This window comes from Antechinus flavipes, chromosome 4, assembly GCF_016432865.1.
Source record: "Antechinus flavipes isolate AdamAnt ecotype Samford, QLD, Australia chromosome 4, AdamAnt_v2, whole genome shotgun sequence".
NCBI lineage: Eukaryota > Metazoa > Chordata > Mammalia > Dasyuromorphia > Dasyuridae > Antechinus > Antechinus flavipes.
The window spans coordinates 143,409,503-143,432,361 of NC_067401.1; the positions used below are offsets into that span (position 1 = coordinate 143,409,503).

Here is a 22,859-nt window from a genome sequence, read left to right on the forward strand (position 1 = left end):
AGAAGACTATAATTACGCTCAATTTCTTATTCCAAGACTTTCAACGGCTCTCCACTCCCTGTGCAGTAACACCTCAACTCCAGAGTCTCTTAACATATAAGCATCTATCTTAGTTCTATGTTCTAGAGTATGTCTCAGCTTTGTTTTTCTTACCTTAACTTTCCACCACTATAATACAGATATCTGCCATTCTTTGTACTGGTGCTGCTTAAATCTTTTCTACACATGACTCCTTTTTGCGCAAGAAATTTTTACCTGACTCCATCTTGAATCTGAACCAAGGCATTATTTCTAGCATCATTTGTGCATGCACAGTGCAAAGTGCACATATGTGTTCAGAACCAAGGCCATAGTGAAAGTGTGCGTGCAACATGAGCAAGTACTGCCAAAAACACTTTAGATTCATTACGCGTTTGAATTTGAATTAGTTTTTGGACTTTGTGTTCAGAAACCATTTACTGGTGCCAAATTCTTCACAAACCTGACATTCAATTATGTGACTCCACATGGGATCATGATGCAGTTTTAGAAGCTTTGAACATACATATCCTATTCTTTCCTATCTCCATACTTTTACTCTTGCCATATTGCTGGATAATTTTTTCTCCCTCCCATCTTCACCAGTGGAAATCATTCCCATCCACCATAGAAGATATAGGATTTGAGCACAGGACCTTGATGTCATACCCAAATTACTTCATCAAAAGTTAATCTGCTCTTTTAATTCCCTCAGTTATACACTCCTTGGAAACAGAAATGATTCTTATCCATTCTAGTCCTATCCATAGTACCTACTGTAATATCTGGTTTGCGTAAGTAAGGTGCTCACACAATATCAATTTATTTTTTAAAAAAACTAAGCACTTTCTGTTTACAAAGCACTATGCTAAGAGTTGAAGGAGAAAAAAGAGTTATGAATAAAACAAGACACCAGCATTCATAGTATTCATGCCCCAGAAAATGGAAACAGAGATTCCATACGAATCTAACAGAAGATTATATAAGTACAAGCCTACAAGTGAGACTTTTGGGTGGCACCCAATGACATTCACAGGCATTTCTTAATCTCACTAGTAGAATTCTTAAATAAAGATAAAAAGTTATTATTTATATCAGAAAAAAGATTTAGTTACAAAAGCTATAGTGAAACAAGCTTTCAATTCACTTCAATATTAACGAATGTAACTATGAAACAAGTCAAATTAAGTATCAGTTAAACAAGTTAAACAATTGTAAATTAACAAACCGCTACAGTAGGGATATCCAAATGTGAGTAACTTTTAACTTTTCGATATAATAGTTGTATTATGTATAGTAGGATATGACATAACAATAAAAGCTATTCTTCAACACTAGATTAAAACTTTCTCAACTGTGTTAAATTTAGATTATATATAGCAATCATCTTACTCATGTTGCTATTCCTTACCCTGCCTCTATCCTAAACTACCTAAAAGTTTTCCTTCTGAATTCCTCTAGTACTGATATTTGAGAGCAAATAACTCAGTACTTATTAAAAAATACAGAATCTAAGAACTGTAGTTCATTTCAACACAGAAAACGTGTATTCAGTAGCAGTACTCATCACTAAGAAGAAAATGAAGATGAAGTAAGGATCCCTGCCCCCAAACAGATCTAAGAATTCATCAAGTATGATCTTCCCTATTTTACATATAAAAAAATCTAAGGCCAAGAAGAGTAAAGAGAACCATAAAAATCAACCAATTAGTATTTATTGTTTATTCTGTACCAGGTTGGGGACAAAAGTACAAAGAACAAAATATCCTTACTCACAAGGAACACATATTATAATGGAGGAGAAAAGTACATATAAAACTACACAAACCATAAATATAAAATTAATACAAACATATACAAAATATTAAATACAAACAAGGAAGCAGTTGGGGGTTCAGGAAAGGTTTCATAGAAATTTGGACTGTCTTAAAAGGAGAGTGGTCCTTCATAAGTTAGAGATAAAAAAAGAGTACATTCCAGCTTATGGGATAATCAGTGCAAAGGCTTAGGGGATGGAATTACATATAAGAAACAGAGAAAACGCTACTGTGGTTGAATTGTTGCTAACTATTTTTTTATTAGCAAATCTGCTTGTTTCAACTCCATCAACTCCTTAGTATCCTTTCTACCAAACCTCTTCAGCTCCTTTTGTATATTTACCTTCCCCAAATATATTGTAAGATCCTTGGGAGTAATGACTGTCTTTTTCTTATTTTTATCCCTAGCACAACATAGTGCCTGGCACATCATAGATGCTCAATAAATAAACTGAAACGCAAATTGTAGAAGGGAAAGTAATGACCAATGAGAGTGGAAAACTAAATTGGGACCAAATTTTGAATGGTTTTAAAACTTATTTTATCCTAGAGATACTAGGAAGTCACTGGAGTTGGATGAATAGGAATCATGTGGTCAGATTTGTGTTTTTAAAAAAATTTAATTTGGTGGTAGTTTGTAGGAAGGACTAGAAGTGGGCATGGATTTCAGTGAGAGAAATTAATTAGGAAGCTGTGATAATAGTCCAAGTGAGAAATGATAAGGGTCCAAACTAAAGTGGTAACTGTATTAAATAAAGAAATGGGTTAAGATGCAAGAGATGTTGTGAAGGCAGAAATGGCAAGACTTTGTGATTGACTAAATGTATGTGATGAAGGAAAGTAAGGAGTCAAATATAATGCCAAGATTAAGGATCTTGGAGACTGGAAGGATGGTGATGCCGTCAACAGAAATAGAAAAAGTTTGGGAAGGGAGATTTGGTTGGGGAAAAAATTAGTTTTGAACAGTTAGTTTTGAACCATCCATTCTGACATGTCCAATAATACTGATAATGTGGGGTTGAAGCTTAGGGGAATGGATATATAGAGTGGAAATCATTTTATGGAAGATGGGAACTAATGAGATTGCCAAAAGAAATAATGTAAAGGAAAAAAATATAGAAAAAGATTTAGAACTTTGATGAATAGTCATAATTAGTGGCTCATTAGTTCTTGTTGTTCAGTCAAGTCCAATTCTTCATGATCCCATTTGGAGTTTGGATGATTAGCAAAAGAGAAGGAATGATTCAACAGGGAGGAGATAAACTCGATAAAAGTTGTCACAAAATCCCAGTAATTATTCTACTTTCTCTAACAAAGAATTCAGTACCTATAATACAGTCTTCTTCAAACTACATTACAACTTTGTATTAGAGGACTTCAATGTACATGTTTAATGTTTCCTCAAGCATCTTGGCTTCCTATTTCAATCTCCTCTTTATACACGATCTATTCCTTTATTCCACCAGTCACAAAAAAGAAGATCTTTTGATCTCCTAAGTTATCTATTTCCATCATTAAGAATTCTGAAGTACTTTAACTGCAATTTCCTGTCATTCCTTCTTTCCCTATATCTTACTTTTACTAGATCTATTCTTTGTCCTCATTATGACATTCAATTCTCCTACTCTCCCAAAACAATATGATTTTTTGGTCTTTTCTTTGCTTTTTCTCTTCTCTTTTCCATTTCTCCCTTTTCTTGATCTTATTTAATCTTGTTGTTAACTGTGTATGGTATTCCTGGTTCTACTTCCTTCAACATCAGTTCATATAAGTCTTTCCAGGCTTTTCTGCAATCAGCCTACTCATCACTTCTTAGAGAACAATACTATTCCATTCCATTCATATGTCATAACTTATTCAGCCATTCCTCAAATGATAGAAATCCACTGTTTCCAATTCCTTGACAATCCTTGTCAAAAAGAGCTACTATAAACATTTTTGAACATTGGGTTATTTTCCATCTTCTGTGATCTCTCTGGAACACAGACTGCTTAATCAAAGGGTATGCATAGTTTTATAGCCCTTTGGGAACAGTTCCAAGACTGGATCTCCAGAGTAACTGGATCAGTTCACAACTCCAACAATGCATTAGTGTTTTACTTTTCCCACATCCTCTCCAACATTTATCATTATCTTTTCCTTCTTAACCTTACTGTTAACCAGTTCAACATTAAGCAGTCTTCCAATCTTGAATCTCTAGCCTGCTTATCCAACCACTATTCAAGCCTTATGCAATTCTGAAGCTCAGGTTGCTTCCAGAGGTATGGTGTTAAATAGTGCTAATTACTCATACTAACTGAGTCCTCTACAAATTAATGTTTCCACCTTCTGTGAGGCAAGTCTCCTACTTTTCCCTTATTAATCCTCTATCACATTCCCTACAATATGAGCTCTTTCTCTCTCCTGTAATACTCTCCCTCTGCCTCCCTCCCAGTTCTTTATAGAGGACTTGGGCCTATACTTAACTAGCAAACAAAAACCAATTGTTGAGACTCCCTCTTTTCTCCATACCAAACACTTTGACACCATCTCCTGTTCATTTCTTATTTACCCCAGATCCCAGTCTCTGATGAAGAGATATTCCTTCTATTCTCCCTCAACATGTATTCCTGATCTTATTCCCTCTATATTATGGAACCTTGCCTCTATAATCATCTCCTCTCTAATCTTTTATCTTTTCTATTTTTGATTGGCTCCTTTCCTATTGCCTACAAACATATGTAGGTTTCCCTTGTTCTTTTTCTTTTGTCTCATACATTTACTTCATAATTTTTCATGTAACAAGTATTTTTTTTTTTAAATCTCTCATTTTCCATCCATATCCACTGGGCAATTAAAAAAATAATCAAAAAATGCAAACCTAAACCCCAAATCAACCACTTAATATACATCAATATTGCCTGGCACTTTCTTTCTTTCTGCACTTTAATTTCATTATCTCTCTTAAAGAAGGCAAGTGGCATGTTTCATATTCACTATTTTGGACTCACTGTTTATCATCATGCTATATGATGTTAAATCTAATTTTTTTTAATAATGTTATCATTGTAAAATATATTCTTCGTTCTGCTCATATCAGTTCATAAAGGTTTTTCCAGATTCCTCTAAAAATTTCAATTTTACTATTTCTTATGGCATAATAATATACCGTTATTCTTATACACATTTGGTTAGCCATTCCCCAAAGGGAAAATATCCTTTTACATTTCCATTTTTCGCAATTACAAACAAAATTACAGATCATTTTCCTTATTTCTTTTATTTCTTTGGGATATAAACTTAATAGTGACATATCTGGGTAAAAGAGTATGCACAGTTTGGTAACCATTCAGAGAGAATTCCAAAGACTAATTCATAGATCTACCAGCTGTATATTAGAATACCTGTTTTCCCACAACTCTTCAACATTTGTCATTTTCTTATACTCTTTTATGATCAAATAAATGTGAAATGGAACTTCAATGTTGCTTTAATTTGTACTTCTCCAATGTAATTTAAAGCATTTAAAAAATATGATTAGTAGTCTGGATTGTTTCCTCTGAAAACTGGCTATTCAAATATTCCCATTATATATATATATAATGTTCCTTATCTATTAAGAAATGGTTTTAACAGGATAATTTTAGAAAGGCCTGGAGAGACACACAAGTACTGATGCTAAGTGAAGTGAGTAGAACCAAGAAAATATTGTACACAGTGGCCAACAAAATTATGTGATGATCAACTCTGATCTTCAAGACTTGATTCTTTTCAACAATGAGGTGATTCAGGTCAATTCCGATGGACTTGTGATGAAGACAACCATATGTATCCAGAAAAGAAGACTGTGGGCATCAAATGTGAATCACAACATAACATTTGCACCTTTTTTGTTGTTTGCTTGCTTTGTTCTTTCTCATTTTTTTTCTTTTTGATCTGATTTTTCTTGTGCAGCATGAAATGTGGAAATACGTATAGAAGAAATGCACACATTTAACAAATATTGGGTTGCATGCTAGCTAGAGGGGAATGGGGGAAAGGAAGGAGAAAAACTTAGAACACAGGATTTTACAAGGATGAATATTGAAAACTATCTTTGCATTTTGAAAATTAAAAGGTATTTAAAAAATCTTAAAATAAAAAAATAGTTTTTATTCTTATATATACTTAAATCAGTTCCCTATTTATCTTGGATATTCAACCTTTGTTAGAAAACATTTTTTTGCACAGAATTCCCCCCCCCTCCCCCCGTCGTTTCCCTTCTAATTGTTACATTAGATTAGTTTTAAAGATCTGTTTAAAAGTACAAAAACTTTTAAATTTTATATAATTAAAACTTTTTATCTTGTGTGATTTTCTCTATCACTTCTTTAGCCATGAACTATTTTTTCTATTATACATAATCCAAAGAGTAATTTTTTTCATGTTCTTCAAATTTAATATTTACAATGACCTTTTCTATGTAGGTCATGTATCCATTTGGAATTATGCTTGGTACGTAGAAATGTTGGTCTAAGCATGATTTCTGCCAGATTGTTATTCAGTTTTCCCATCCTTTTTTGTCAATTAAGTTCTTCTTCCAGTAACTAGGATGTTGGGTTTATCAAATATTATGGTACTTTGTTTCAGTATTTGTTTTTCTGATCAACCCAATTTTTTTTTTTTTTTTTTTTAAAACTAGTACCAAATCGTTTGATAATTTGTTCCTCTGCAGAACATTTTGAGATCTGGCACTGAGTTTCCATTTCTTTTCACTTTTTCATTATTACCTTTGAGATTTACTGACCTTTTGTTCTTCTGTGTGAATTTTTATTATTTTTTTCCCCTAGATCTATAAAATACACTTTGGGGAGCTTGGTAAAACAATAAACAAGTAAATTAATTTAGGTAGTATTTTTGTTTTTATTGCATCAACTCTATCCATGAATAATTATTTTTTTTCAATTATTTATTTCTGCAAAGTATTTTAATTTATAGTTAGATCTATATAGTCTATGAGCAAATTGTGAAGTTTTGTATTTTGTAGTTTCTATAGTTATTATATGAATGGAAATTCTCTTTCTAATTCTCACTGGATTTTGTTGATTATTTATAGGAATGTTGATGAAATTTATGTGACATATCCTGCAAGTTTAATGAAGTTACTATTTTAATACTCTTTAAGGTTCCCAAAGCATACCATCACTTCATTTGTAAAAAATAATTTTGTTTTCTTTTTATCTATGCTTCTTCCCTTAATTTCTTTGTCTTGTCTTATTGCTATAGATAATTTGTCTACTATATTTAGGTAAGTAGTATTTATGAAAACAGGAATACTTGCTTTACTCTTCATCCTACTAAAAAGGCTTGTTTCACCTGTTCTTACAAAACAAACAAAAAAATCTCACCTGGCCTTCCATCCATTTCTTCAAGCTTCCTATATATCTTTTCTTGATTCTCAAACTCTTGAAAAATACTGATTATTCTTATTTCCTCCATTTCTTCCCTACTTACTCATTTACCTCTCCACCATTTGCAATCTAGTTTCCAAATTCAATTCTTAAATGAAACCTCTTAATGAACTTTAACTCTGTTGGTCTTTTCTCAGTCTTTATCTTCGTTGATTTTTCTGCAGTTTAAACTACTGAATATCCTGTCTTTTTAGGATGCTTTCATCTCTCTGGGTTTTCATGACATTGTTCTCTTGGATTTCCTCCCACTTATATGACTGCCCTTTTCAATCTAATCTATTGGATTATCATCTATATTATGCTCCCCAAGTATGAGCAGCCCCCAAGGCCCTACACAAGCCTTCTTTTTTTCCTTCTCTAAACTCTCTCATATAGTAATCATATCAGTTCTCATGGGCTTATCATCACTATGTAGATAACTTCTAGATATCTATTTCCTGAATTCTGGTTTAGCATCACTAACTGCCTTTTCTTGAACAAAATTGTCTTTTCCTGTCCCAATTTTTAAAACTTTGCAACTTTTGGCCAACATATTTCTCTATTTTTGTCAAGCTTACTACTATCCAAGTTCAAAGTGATATTATCCTTACTCTTCCTCACGTCATATATACAATTAGTTTTCAAGTGTTGTCAATTCCACCTCAGTAACACCTTTTATATCTAGAACTTTCTTCCCATACACATAACTACCATTTTATTTTAAGTCCTTATTACATCTTATCTGGATTATTGAAATAGACCCAAGTGATCTGCCTGCCTGCCTCAAGTCTTTCCCTTTTCCAGGCCATCTTCCACAATGATGCCAAATCGTTACTTCTATGATAAAGGTCTAACCAAGTCATTCCCATTAAATTAATCTAAACTCTCAATTTCCTTTAGAATCAATGCTAATTTGTCTGGTGAGCATTTAAATCCCTTTCCCAACATAGCCAGCTTTATTACATAACATTCTTTTTCACATACACTATGGTCTAACTAAATCGGCCTCCTTGCTATTCTTCAAACAAGATCCTCATCTCTTTCCATACTTTTTTATAAGCTACTACTGCCACTTCCTCCTACTCCAGAGCCTAGGATGCTATTTCCTCCTCTCATCCCTATCTCTAAAAACCTCTTGTCTTTTTTAAGTTTATCTCAAGAGCCCCTTTCCAGAAAACCTTTCTCAACTCTTCTCTTCTCAACTACTAGCACTTCTCCCCAATAAAACATTCTGTATTTATGTGCTTATATTGTACAAGATGTGTCCTCCAGTAGAACATAAGCTATATGATAGCTTAAGAGACTTCAATTTGTGCCTTTATTTACAAATGCTACCCTTACCAAGTTCCTAGCATATAAAAGAAACTTATAAAATACGCTTGTTGACTGAAAGACAGTGGACAAAAATCTAGACTGAAAATGAGACCTAGATTCTAGCTCCAGGTCTGCCATTCTTTGTATGATGTTGAAGTTGTTTAAGCTCTTTCAACCTTGATATCCTTACAGATATTCTATGATTAAATTAATTAAACCTGAAAACTCTGAGGATTTTTATAGTCTAACTTTCAGACTCCAATTGGCTTATTAGATCATTATAGTAAGGTACTATATCATTACCTTCCAATTCATTGTGCATACCACTACTTTCCTTCCCTAGCCCTCAGTCTTACACAAGAATCTAAAATGACTTTTTATTACTAGACTAAGTCAAAACTCCATAACTTAATGCTATCCTAGCTTTCAAATATCCCTTTAAACAAGAATATGTTGTGCAGCTAAGTCTCACCTCTTACCCCATCCCCACATTTATCTTTATGCTTAATCAGACTATTAAATGTGCTAGAAATATGCAATTCATTCTTTTCAACCTAGCCAAATCTTACCTATCTTTAAAGGCCTAATGAAAATTCTACCTCTCCAATTAAATGAGAAAATATCTGTAAAACACTTAGCATGATACCTGACACATAATAGGCACTGCAAAAAAATATATATGTCCCCTTCCATTCTCCTGATAAACTCTTCCTGATTAGAACCATTAAACAGTAGAATAACTAGAAATTAGAGATCATCCAGCCCAATGATGTTTAAAGTAGGGAATTGTGGCATGACCCCAGTAAATATAACCAATTGGAAGGCAAGAGCTGATCACTAAACTTGTTTCTAACACAACCACATAATTCCCTTAATTCACTTCTGCTATCACTACTATTTCAGGTGTAGGCCCTTGAGGGTGTTTCTTTACCTAAACTGACAAAGGTACCAGTGCAAGGACAATTTTTCTACCACGAGTATATCCACACCTTACCTATCCAGATTACTATGGCTATGGTAGATAGCTCCTGAAGATTCTGTATTCTGAGGCAGTGGCTGTAGACCAAGAGCCTTAGCCCCACTTTTTATTTCTAAGAGGACAGAGTTAGATCTTACAGATTGGGATCCCAAACCCAACTCATCTTCCAAACTTCACTACATCTGTTGAGGGAACCCCTATCCTTCTAGTCAACCAGCTTTGAAAACTTAGACTCACTCTCAAGCACACCACACATCAAATCAATGGCCAAACCTGTCACATTCACTATTTTCACTTTTTTTTACTCATATTTAATATCCCCATTCAGGACTAAATGATAACAACCTGTTTCAAGACCCTCACACCTACACTCCATCTTCTAGGGAGGTAATAAACTGATCTTCCCCAAGCACAGACCAAGTCACTGTTCAACTCAAATTTTCGTATTTGGGATTGCCTATGGAAGTTATAAAATGCTGCTATGTTTTGCTAACCATCATCCTACAAACCCGGCATCTATTCTATATACTGGATCTGAATTAAAGGCCCTTCCCACTCTGAAGGTCAGTCTTGGGCAGTACTGAGAGGAGATATATATCTCAAGAAGCAGAGACTTCAGAAAAACCAGGGCATTAGTGGGGCCCCTCATTGGGATCTGGCCTGGATATAGGTAGGGGATGTCCCAATCTACTGATTTCCTTAACCAACCACCACTCACCCTTGGATAGCAATTGATTCTTTCTCCCTGGCCTCCTCGTAGCTCTGCCACATAAAACAAATTTTGAGATTCAGGGAAAAAATTTTATTCTGTCATAATAGGGATAGAGATGCAATACAGTATAGTAGAGAGCTGGTCTCAAATCTAGGAATCATGGATTCAAGTCTTACTTCTTACAATTCCTGGCTTTTGGACTCAGGGCAAGTCACTTTAACCTCTCAGTGTATTAGGCAAGTATTTGTAAGATTATAAAATTGTAGAGAAGGTGCCAATCTACACTGGTAGAAGAAATTCTTCACTGGGCTCCCTATACCAATGAATCCCTAATAAAATCATAAACTGTGTTCCATAGTGAAATCTTCAAAGTTACTCTAGATTTTGCTAACATACTAATGACTACTGGGAAGGTATATAGAAAAAATAAAAGATACAAAACCTCTAAAGTGAATTTAGTAGTTTCCTCACTGGTTACATTGAAACTAGATTTCTTTTCTCTACCTAAGGAGGACTATGATTGACCTTTCACTTAGACGGAAAAATCAGCCTGTCTAGACAATGCTCTTTTTCTCTTGCTCTGAAATCCAGATTTTACCTATCAATCTGATTTTCCTTCCCCCCACTTCTTAGCTCCATCTTCCAAACCACCCCACTTTCTTCCTCTTTCCCTACCCATTAGTTTGGGGAAGGGAAAAAAAAACTCAGTTGCCCCTAAAGTTTAGCATGGCCTTTATATTGCTTTTGGATTATAGGATGAGTTGCTGTAGAAATTATAACATTTCAGTTCAGTAACAGATCAATATTTGTTTCAAAGACAGTCCTTTGACTTAGTCATCACTCCATTAATTTAAGAAACAAATAGAAAGGACAGCTAGGTGGAGCACTAGATAGAGTACCAGCCTTGAAGTCAGGCGGACCTGAATTCAAATATGGCCTCAGACACTTTCTGGCTGTGTGACCCTGGGCAAATCATTTAATTCCAATCACCTCAGCAAAAAAACAAAAATAAAAACAAAAAAACCGTCATCCAAATAGAAGCCCCTCATCTTATCTACCACAAACCAATTGCTCTTCTTCCTTCTCCTGTGGTGTACAAAATAGGAATCAACAACTTGACACCAAAACTTTAAGGCAGAGCAATCTTGCCTTTCATCCAGGGTATGACAATTTAGAGGGTGCCAACAACAATTAGAAATAACTGAGTTCAACAACTAGTTAGCATGACCAATTCATTACAATGGAAAGCTATCAGATGGTGGGTAGTCACAGCCCAGGTAACTTCTTATCCAGCCTGCCAGTTTACCACTTCCCCATCCCTTCCATTCCTTATGATTTCCATGACAGCATTTAATGACATTTTGTCTCACTGCCTTGAGTGCAAATGTGTTTAGTTTACAGGTCTACTTTACACGCTACTTCTGAAAGGTGATTGTAATGTCTGGACTAACTCTCTGGAGGACCTTGGGATCAGCCTGAGTCATTGGTCTTAGAGGAGGAGTGAAGGAAGCAGGAGAGTCTACCACAAAGCTAGTCAAAGATGGAGTCCGGAGTCTGGAATCTTCTCTGTGTCTGTGTCTGAGACTCCCTTAAATACCCAAGTACAATAACATCACTACACACACTAAACACACGAAACCATTATATCACGATAAGCACCATGCTGTCCTTGATTCAAGTATACCTTTTCAGAGTTCTAGCCCTCTACGGATGTTGATCCTTGATCTACGTAGACAATGAGATAAATCTAGAGAGCAATCTAACTTAAAAATTTAACTAGTAAACTTGTCCTTTTTAATCCTTTTCCAAGGGTGGGGCAGAAAAAAATAGTGAACTATGTATCACTAAAATTCCAAGAACTCTTGTCAAGAAATTTTTTAGACCAGGATTTCCTGAAAGATTTTCTCTCTTCTTGTAATTCTTACCCAGAAAAATAAATGCATAGTATATTGAGTATATAGTCCCCTGTGAATTCTCAGTTTGCGACATAAAAAAAAAGCTTTACTAAAAAATAAATAAAATGAGATTCCTTCAAAGACGGATACATTTCTATTCCATGTAAAGAGCCTGCTCCCATAAGAACTAACTTCTCCAACTTTCCCTATGAGCAGGAAAGTCTCTAGTTTTACACCCAGATTCATAATCCATGTGATTTTTTTAGGTGAAGTAAGGTCACTACATTCTCTAGAGTTCATCTTTGTCATGAAGAGAAGGGAAATACTTTTCAAGTCCATGTAATTTCAAGCACCATTTTTTTCTCTCTAGTCTCTCAAATTGGTAAAGAAAGAAAGAAAGAAAAGATGACAATAGTCTCTATGGTCTAGTATAAATGAATACTATACTATTTGCATAACATCTGTAAGTATATATTGCATACAATATAAGTGCTTTCATTTAGAATGGTTTCTTTTTTTCTGCTACATCAATGGAGCAAATGAATGTATATAGAAGCCTTTTACTCTTCTTTCTCCTTCACTCCCCCTTGCAAGGAAAGGGGAAAGTGTATGCCTTGACTGGAGAAGAAAGATATTAGAGGTAGCATGATGGTAGTGGAGAAGAGGGCCAACCTGAGGAGTCAGGCTGAACAAGTTTCAAGAGTTCCCTAGAACATAAAGGCTATGTGATCACAGGCAAGTCACTAAACCTTTCAGGTCAGCTATTCAGGGATGGTTTTGGAGAAAGGATTCCTATCCTGATGAAATCACAGATCCCAACAAAAAGAGACTAATTTTTGGAAGCAGTACACCAAAGATACATGGGAAAGCAGAGGACACTAGAGGATTGCCCACAACGCTGAAAAGAGGAAGGCAAGCATACTATTAATGTGGCCAGCTGTCTGGCCAGGGCCTCAACTTTCCTGAACTGTCCAATTCAATATACCAAATATTTATTAAGCACTATGTACAAGGCACTATGCTAAATTCTGGGGATAAAAATAAAATTAATTTGGGAAGTCCCTACCCTAAAGGAATTTCTATTCTACTGGGGAGAGATATAATATATAAACAGATACATGGCATATACATAGATATGTATTTTTTTCATAGATATGTATATTAATAAGATGATAATTTGAGAAGGAAGGAGAATATCAATGACTGGGTTTTCAGGAAAAAGCTCCTTTGAGATGGCCTTTGAGCTGAACCTCTTGAGGGAAATTAGGGAGTTTAAGAGATGGAGGTCAGGGCAAAATGAATTCCAGGGATGGGAGGAAGGGGAAAGAGACAGCCTGTGCCTGAAGACAGGGGACAGATCACCAAATTCAGGAACACAAAACAAGTCAGTTTTGCTGGAACATTGACTATGTGAAAGGGAATGATGTGCAACAAGCCTAGAAAAGTTAAGCTGGAGTTTGAGTAGAGCTTTAAATGCCAAAACAAGAAGCAATTGGGAATCACCAAAGGCACTCAAGCAGAAGGAAATGATATAGACTTCTTTTTTAAGAACATTACTTCAATAAATATGTAAAGGATGAATTCAAGAATAGAGACTGGAAGTTGAAAACCAAAAAAGAAAGCTGTTACACTGTCCAAGCAACAGACAATCAGGACCTAAAACATGAATAAAAAAAGAGGGAATAAATGGAAGAGATGTTTTGAAGGAAGAATTGAAGGAGGGGGAAGAGTGAAGGATGACTGAAACTGGGTAAATGGAAAGATTCAACAGAAGGGAAGATTTGTGAGAAGAACCAGTTTGGTGGGGAGCTAATGAGTTTCACTTGACACTCTTTGGGTTTAAGTTGTATATGAAGCATCCAGTTAGAGATATACATAGATAGAGCTGGATATACGGGCTTGAATCATCTGTAAGAAATAAAGCCATAGGAGCAATGAGATATGAGACAATGTAAAGAGAAAGGGAAACCCAGGACAAAAAGAACACTCATGTTTAGGGTTTTGAATAAGAAAAGTGATTAATAAAGATGATTGAGAACAGTCTGGTGGGAGAGCCAACAGTGTCATGGAAACCCTGAAGGAAAAAGATTATCCAGCATGATGGGACAGTTAATGCTGTCAAATGCTTCAGAGAGGTTCAGAATGGTGAAGACAAAGAAAAAGCCATTAAATTTAGAAATTAAAGAGATTATTTTGTATTTCAAAAGTTATTTCAGCTGAGCAGTGGGAATGGAAACAAGGAGTTGAGAAAATCAAGGTGACTTTTAGTAGGTGTTTAGTAGAACAAAAGTAGAAGATGAATATCCTGAGAAAATAATAAAACTAAATAAAAGATTTGGTTTGTTGTTATTTTTAAAGGATGATAGGATCAAGTGAAAGTTTTTGTTTTTTTAAAAAGGATTGGGGGGAGCAGGGTACATTTGAAGGTAGTGAGGATGGATCCAGCAGCTAAAGAAGGAGAGCATGAAAATTATAGAGAAGGTATGATTGTGGAGAAAAACTCTAGAGAGGCCCCTCTTCCTTCTCAAGGATAACCCTTCTATTTGTACAGGATCAAGTATGAAGCAAAGGAGGAAAATAGGGAAAATGCTGGGACTTGCTATGTAAAAGAGGAGAGAATAAGGGAGCTCTCATGATAGATAGCCTCATTTGTTTCAGTGACAGGAAGTCACATCCTCTGTTGAGGAGGGCAGAAGTGGGGTAAAGGGATAAAGTTAGCTCGGAGAGAAGAGGTCTGTAACAGACTGTGGGGAGTGGGACAGCAAGTTAATCAGAAAATTATAAAAAGCTTCTGTATAGCTTTAGCTATATAGCTGTAAAGAGTCAATTGGGATTACATAGGAAATTTGTAGTGGGCCTACTCAACACTCCAAATATATCTTTCTCTATCTTTGCAGACAATACCCTTAATGTAGGTATTTATCTTTTTGCTATGCTACTAGAAATTCCTCTTTCCTGCCCTAGTCCCAGCTCAACACCTAAACCAATCTCTAGTACCATCCCATTTTGACTGTTTCTCCTTGGGAATTGCCAAAGATGTCTGCTCCATCCAATGTTCTGACTGTGTCACATAATCAAAGTTTGATGGTGGACTCATATATTGCTCTATAGATCAAATCCTGGAAAAAAACCTCACCTGGACAAAGACCCCTGAAGGAAAGGGAAATAATGGTTTTTTTTTTAGCCATATGAATTTAATAAGCTACTGAAGTCTAAGATTTAGAAAGGACTGACGTGCATCATTGATAAAAAATATTTAGATGAAGAAGAAGGAAAATTAGCATGTATCATCCAGGGATTTTTGACCACAAACTTCCTCTTTTTTATTATAACATCTGATGCTCTTTACAGAGTCTGTAATTATTAAGTAATGACTGGACTTCAGTGATGGAACAAGCCAATCTCTTTAGGGGGAAAAGTAATAGTCAAGAATAATGAAAGCTAATATTTATATACTACCTAGTATATGCTGCCAGGAGCCTAGCATTTAAAAATATTATCTTATTTGAGCCTCACCACTCTGGGAGATAGATTCTGAAAAAACAAAACAAAACATCTTTTGAGGTTAAAGAAGCAAATTATAATTCAGTAATAGCATAAAATGTCTTGGATGAAATTAATTTGAAATGCAAATGAAGTAACAGAAGCAAGCATATACTGACTAAAATGAGAAGGGGCACAGGGAACTATCAATTTTATATAGGCCCCACAAAGGCAGAACTTCTAATTTAAGTTCATTTGCTAACAAGAGGAAGGCTGGTTGAACAAATGAAGAAATATCTTTGGATTTTTCACTTTTTACACTAAAATATCTTGTATATGTGTATAATCTTAAATTAGAGCCCCTCATTATACTGATTGAAACACTAATGGCCCTGGAACTAACAAATAGGTATGACAATATTTAAATGTTTACTGCTGGATTCATTAGGTGGTAATAACAGGTACAATAATGGTAATATATAGTACTTCTCAAAACCCTAAAATCTTTCCTGGCCATCACCATCATCATTTGTTTTAAACCCACAGAGAAATCCACGACAAAGGTCCACTTATTTGATATAACCTAGAACCTCCAACCCTCAAACCAGGTTCATCACCAAGGCACAAAGGATTCAGTTCCTTCAGAAAACATAGCAAAAAATGATTTGGCACTGCATCACATTCTCAAAATCCAATAGTTTTTGCCAATAGAACAGAATGATTGTATACCTGATTTGGTATTTATAGTAAAGATTTCAAACTGATTTAAAAAAAAAAAAAAAAAGGATGGGAAAGACATTCGAATTTTCTTGTTTTTTAAATTTCACTTAATGTAGGTGCAAGAAGAAAAAAAATACCCTGTGATCCCATCATTATCTGTGATAGAAAGACCTGGCATTGCTACCATCCCCACCCTGCCCTGCCCTACTCTACCGTGGCTGTTAGGCAAGTGTATCTTATACCTGAGCTCGGCCAGGCTAAGCCACATGTCCAGTGGTGAATTCACCCTGAAATCAGAAAGCAACAGGGGCTGGGGAAGGGCCAAGTCACCCAAAGACCAAGTTCTCGTTTAAAACACCAATACGCTCCCTGCCTCCCCCAACCCCAACCCCAAATCTGCAACCGCGCCAAAAAAGAAAAAAAAAAAAAAAAAAAAAAAAAGCAGCAAACCATTCCCCAAACTCGCGGGTTCCTAGGGGACGCCAAGCCAGCCGGGTACTAATCCTCCCCCTCCACTATAGACACGACCCTACCCTCTCGGCCGCAGTTCTCCGGCACCTTCTCTCCCTCCCTCCTCAGTGGCGTACACGAGGCGTACCTCTCCCCTCGGGGGCCCCCGGGGACTGACAGGAGGAGCGGACGGGGGAGCGCTAGGGACTCCGTCCTCGCCAAAGGACTCCCGGGGGCGTGGGCCCAGGATCCGGCGGCCTAAAGGCCGTACCGGCCCGGTCCGCAGAAGAGGAGGAGGAGCAACGTCCCGGGGCCTAGGCCGCGCCAGGCCCTGCCCGAGCCCGAGCCGCAGCCCGCCCGGGGCCGAGCGTGGCCTCCCCGCCGCCGCCGCCGCCGCCACCGCAGTCTTGGACTGAGGGGGGCGAGGTCCTCGTTACCTGGACGGGTTCCTGCAGCACCGTCATTCTCAAGGCTCAGGCCCGCTCTCCGTCGCGCCTCAGGCCCCCCCGTAGCGGCTCCGGCCCGGCCCAGCCCCGGCTCATTTAAACTCAGCAGCGACCGTTACCGGGGGATGGGGGAGGCCGAACGGCTGCCGAGTACACCCGAGTGCAACACGGAAACCGCCGAAGCTAGGGCTGGCCGGAAATGCCCGAGCTCGGCCGGAAAAACACGAAGGCTGGCGAAGGGGCAGAGCGTTGCCGGAAATGCTTGAAGATTAGCCAAAGAAAAACCGAGCCTGGTTTAGACCGAGGAAGCTCACGCTCCTTTAGGGCTCGGTTACCCGCGCACGCCTTGGCCAATCAGCGACAAGCAGGCTAACAGGGGCGTCGCGGGACCGCCGGCCAGGCTGCGCTGTGGCGGCGCCTACCGAGTTTAATCGATTTAACTCACCTTGGGGTACTCGGACCTTTCATCTCAGGATTGGACCCTGCACCTCAGTGGCTCAGCAAAGTCTTTGCATATGCAGCCGCAGGTTATATACTGGAGTGGAAAATTCTAACTGTGGTTCTGTGGGGTCAATGCTGGACTCCGAGGACCCCAATTCTTTGCTCCTGCCCCTTATAACCAGTATGACTTCCATCAAATCGTTTAAACTCCCTGGCGCTCGGTGTTTTCACCTGTTAAAATAAGGGGATCGGATTAGATGGCTTCTGAGGTCTCTTCCAATTCTAAATCTATGAACCATTTAAGCACTCACGCTGTACAAGTATGGCTTAGTTCTTGGGCATTTCCACACATTGAGTCAAGTCTTTTAAGTTTAATTGAATTTAACAGGCATTGCTTAAGCACTTATGACGTACAAACATGGCTTAGTCCTCGTACACTAGGCCCTTTAAATTTTATTCAGTTTTAACAAGGCACACTCTTTGGCTTAATTCTCGGCTAGCATATACAAACTGAGTCAAGACTTTTTAAGTGTAATTCAACTCAAGCAATTATAAATCACCTACTATGTTCAGAACACTGCTTGGAGGAGAAAACAAAGACAAAAAGAAAAAAAATTCCTGTCTTTAAGAAGTTTATATTTTATTTGGAGAAGAGGAAGAGGATATTATATTTTAGAAAAATAAGTAGGAGATAATTTGAGAAAGAACCCCCCAAAAGAGAGGAATCAGCAAAAGCTTCCTTCCCTTTTTTTTTTTTTTTTTTAAATAAGTTCACTCTAGGTTTTCAGGCCTTGGGTATCGTTTCATACTAACCAAACTTACAAGAAACAGATTGAATTTCTAGAATGCCAAATTATTAATTTGCACTGGGAGATCTATCAGGCAAGGTAACTCCAGACATGGTCTCCAAATTATATAGCTCAGAGCACTGGTTGGTAAGCATGAGAGCAAAAGGAATTAGATTTCCTTAAGGGATATTTTCATCAAACTATGGTGGTCTGATAAACTGTTTTTAGCTCTAGGGGCAGATGTATTTGAGTAAGGGGTTTCTAGTTTTTAGAATCAGAACAGTCTCCTGGAAACACACTGATGCATTTTTAGTTTTTTTTTTTGCTTTCTTTGCCTGAAATGCACCTCCCACTTCACCTCAGTCTCTTAGAATCCCTGGAATCAATTAAAGAAAATGAACATGCCCTTCAAAGTAATGTACTTAGTATCATGTTAAAACTTGAACAGCTAGAAAGTCACAGTGCTGAACATCATTCCAAAGTAAAATACTGACAGAGATTTCAAGAATGTCATTGCATCCAATAGAAAGTAATCCACTTAAAGAGATTTCTGTTCTACGCCAAGACAAGTTTGAAGCAATCCAAAATTCTGATTCTCCAACGAATCAAATAGCTCTTCTTGAAGCCTAGTATCGTGAAATGAAACCAAAACTCTATTTCATTGCAAGTATAAGAAGCTGTACCTGCAACTGGTGCAGCACAGTTGAAAGTGAATGCTTCAGACATTTTGGAAGCAGAGAGTGGATAAATTCATGGCAGGTTTTAACATTTTAACCAATAAGCTAAACGAGAATTATCAGATGCTGACTCTGGGAGGTGACTCTGAACTAGAAATAGTTTAGACCCATTCTCTGAGGGAGTTGTATTTAGTGTTCGCTCCCTCCCTCCCTCCTCCCCCCCCCCCCCAAATTGGAAAAAGATCTTTAATTTTTCAGGAGGAGAGAAGACACTGAGTTCCCTGGCTCTGATTTTTGCTCTCCACCATTATAACCCCATACTCCTTTATTTCATGGATGAAATTGATGCAGCCCTTGATTTTTAAAATGTGTCTATTGTGGCACTTTACATATATGAACAAATGAAAAATTCCCAATTTATAATCATTTCACTTAGAAATAACATGTTTGAGATTGCTGATTGACTTACTGAAATTTACAAAACCCACAACAACATGCAAAGTGTGGTAATAAAACCCAAAGTCATATTATTCAAAGGACTGTGCTGAACCTCATTCTGTGGTGAACATTTGTTGAAAGAGCAATCAGCATGTTTTATTATTTATCTATGGTTTTTGTGCTCTTCCAGTTTTGTAAATATATTTTTATAAACATATCTGAAAAAAATACCTGGTTTTACTCAAGTCTCAGCTCAAGCACCATCCTCTGTCTGCCAGAAGCCTATTGCTTCCTTCTATCTACTCTGAGGCCATCTACTTTATCTACCTTCTCTTTGTATCTAGCTGTCTAAGTGCACAATGCATAGAGCTCTGCATTGGAGTTATTGATTGGTTATTATCCTTCTTGAAGAGGACCAAAATGACATCACTATGTTAGAGATGAATTATAGGGTGTCCAATTGTGGCTAATCATTCCAGTGTGAGCTCAGAATGCTCTGCCACAGGTCTGACACAAATAGTCCCTATGAACATTTGGATGGATTCTCAGGAAGAGCTGAGTCCAAATCCAAGCTCAGCATTGGCTTGTGAATTGGGCAAGTCATTTAACCTCTTTCTAAATTTTCTCAACTGCAAAATAAGGATAGTTATAGGCCCTTCCTCCTAGAGTTATTGTAAGGATCAAATGAGATAGCATTTGAAAATAATTTTGCAAAGTAAAATATTTAAATGTATATTGCTTCTTCCATTACAATTGACTAATTTTAGTTTTTTTGGTTGTTTTCTCAATCAGCATATAGTAAGTGATTCCTAAATGCTTATTGATTTATCAGTAGATTATGTCACCTGACACCTTATTTATGACAACTTTACCTTGGGCATGTTACATTAGATAGATCATCACTCATTTTTGTTACATGAGAGGCAATATAGTATAATGGAAAGATACCTGGTTTTGAATCTCAGCTTTGATACTTACTAGTTATGTGACCATGTACTAGTCATGTCAGTTCTCCAAGCATGAGTTGCTTCATCTATAAAATACCTATAATACTTACCTTTTAGGAAGAGATGTGAGGGTCAAATGATTTAAAATATTTTGCAAACCTTCAAACACAATATGGACATTAGTTATAGTTCCTATATATATATATATGTATATATATATATATATATGCATACATACATACTATATATAGTTATAGCTATAACATACATGCTATATCTATATGTAACATGTGTATCATATATTGTTTTACCTATAAATAGCATATATTATGTCTACATGTAGATATATATATCTACATATATTACATAAATTATATCTTGTATTTGTATATGAATTACATATAGTCTCCTTGGTAAAATTGGGAAGATAATCTGGATTCTTTGATGGAAGCATAGGAGATACTCCTTACAAATCACTTCCTCTGTAGATGGTTAAACTTATGAATCATTTGGTATTGATTTTTCTGGATTTCAACCTCAAAGAATTATATAAAATCTTGTGAAGTTCTGGGGATATACCTTGTTTGATTCTTTTCCTAACCCATGCATTAGCCAGATGTGGAATACAAGATACATATAAATCATAATTGTGTGAAAAAGCACATTGGGAGGAAAATGCATTTGTACATGCATATTACTCTGTATTATGAACTATTATAATAATAGTTCCTGCCTCAGATCTCTCTCTATTCTAACATATCCTCTATGCTGTTGCCAAGGTGATTTTTCTAAAACATGGATCTGATCACATCAGTCCCTCAGCTTAGTGAACTCCAGTAGTTCCCTATTACCTCCAGGATCAAATATATCAAATATAGTCTTCTGCCTGATATTTAAAGCTTTTCCAAATTAAATCCTTTCAAATTCAGCATAGTACCTTGTATATAGCAGGTACTTAATAAATGCAAATTTTATTATTATTATTTATTATTTTATTTTCATCTTATTATATTTTACTGGCATTCTGTAATTCTTGCTGTTTCTCATACACAAAAATCTCTTATCTCTTTGTCATTGTATTTGCAAAAGACTTTCCTGATCCTCCTTGCCTATAGTATCTCCCCCTTCTTAGATTACTTTTACTTACTCTCTGTCTCTCAGGAGAGAGAGAGAGAGAGAGAGAGAGAGAGAGAGAGAGAGAGAGAGAGAGAGAGAGAGAGAATAAGAGAGAGAGAGAGAGAGAGAGAGAGAGAGAGAGAGAGAGAGAGAGAGAGATAAACAGGTAAGTAGGTAGGTGGGTGGGTAGATAGGTAGGTAGGTAGATAGCTATGTAGATCAATAAATGAGAGTGGGGAGAGAGAAAAAGGGAGGGAGGGAGGGAGGAAGGGAGAGAGGGAGAAAGAGAAGAAGAGAAAAAGAGAGAAAATGAGGGAGAGAGAGGGAGGGAAAGGGGGAGGGAAAGAGAGAAAGACAAAGAGCCTTAAGATAGTTTTAAACATGCTATATGTTATTTATCTTGCATACACATAGTTTTTTACATGTTATCTTTCTCAAATGTCCCCAGTGTTTAGTATGCTGTTCAGTATATAGCAAGTGCTTATTTTCTCACTGATTGATTAGAACATGAAAGTAGCTGGCAATGCTGAGAAGCAGTATGATACGGTACTCAGTGCTAGATATGGAACCAGGACAATCTAGGCTCAAATTCTTTTTCTTACATTTACTAGCCATGTGTGACCATATTGTATATCTGGGTGTATGTGCATGTTGTGTTTGATGTGTGTATCATATATATAATTGGGAGCAAACTTTTTGACATTAATAAGTCTTTGGTACCTATCCATATAAGCTTATTAGGAGGCTCAAATAACATTGTGTATATAAAATATTTAGCAAACTTTTGAGTGTTATGTAGATGCCAGTTATTATGGGTACTCTATTCAATTAGTTCACTATTACATATATTGTGGACAAATACCACATATAGAAAATGAATTGAAACCCAACACCTTATATCAAGATAAGGTTGAAATGGGTTCATGATTTAGACATAAAAAGTGATACTATAAGCAAAGTAGAGGAACAAGGGAAACTACTCATCTCTGTGGAGCAGGAAAGAATTTATGGCCAAAGAAGAACTAGAATATATTATGAAATGCAAAATGGATCATTTTGATTATATCAAATTAAAAACTTATTATATAAACAAAACCAATGCAGGAAGTAGAAAACTGGAAAAAAAATTTACATCTAAGGGTTCTGATAAAGGCCTCATTTCTAAAATATATTGAGAATTGACTCAAATTTATAAGAATACAAGCCATTC

The 22,859-nt window shown here is 36.5% G+C and overlaps 1 protein-coding gene across 5 annotated transcripts in view; it reads right to left on the reverse strand.

Annotated features, from left to right (window-relative positions):
• Positions 1 to 17,405, reverse strand: part of CDC27 (cell division cycle 27) — a 90,560-nt gene extending 73,155 nt beyond the window's left edge. Inside the window, exon 1 of one of the 5 annotated variants that reach the window (XM_051994925.1) lies at positions 17,234 to 17,404. In XM_051994925.1, the coding sequence (XP_051850885.1) occupies positions 17,234 to 17,260 (27 nt within the window). In that variant the 5' untranslated portion in view covers positions 17,261 to 17,404. Of the gene's footprint in view, positions 1 to 17,233 lie in introns of all 5 variants that reach the window. The other 4 variants (XM_051994924.1, XM_051994923.1, XM_051994922.1 and 1 more) reach the window with 4 other exon arrangements.
• Between the last annotated feature and the right edge of the window lie 5,454 nt (positions 17,406 to 22,859).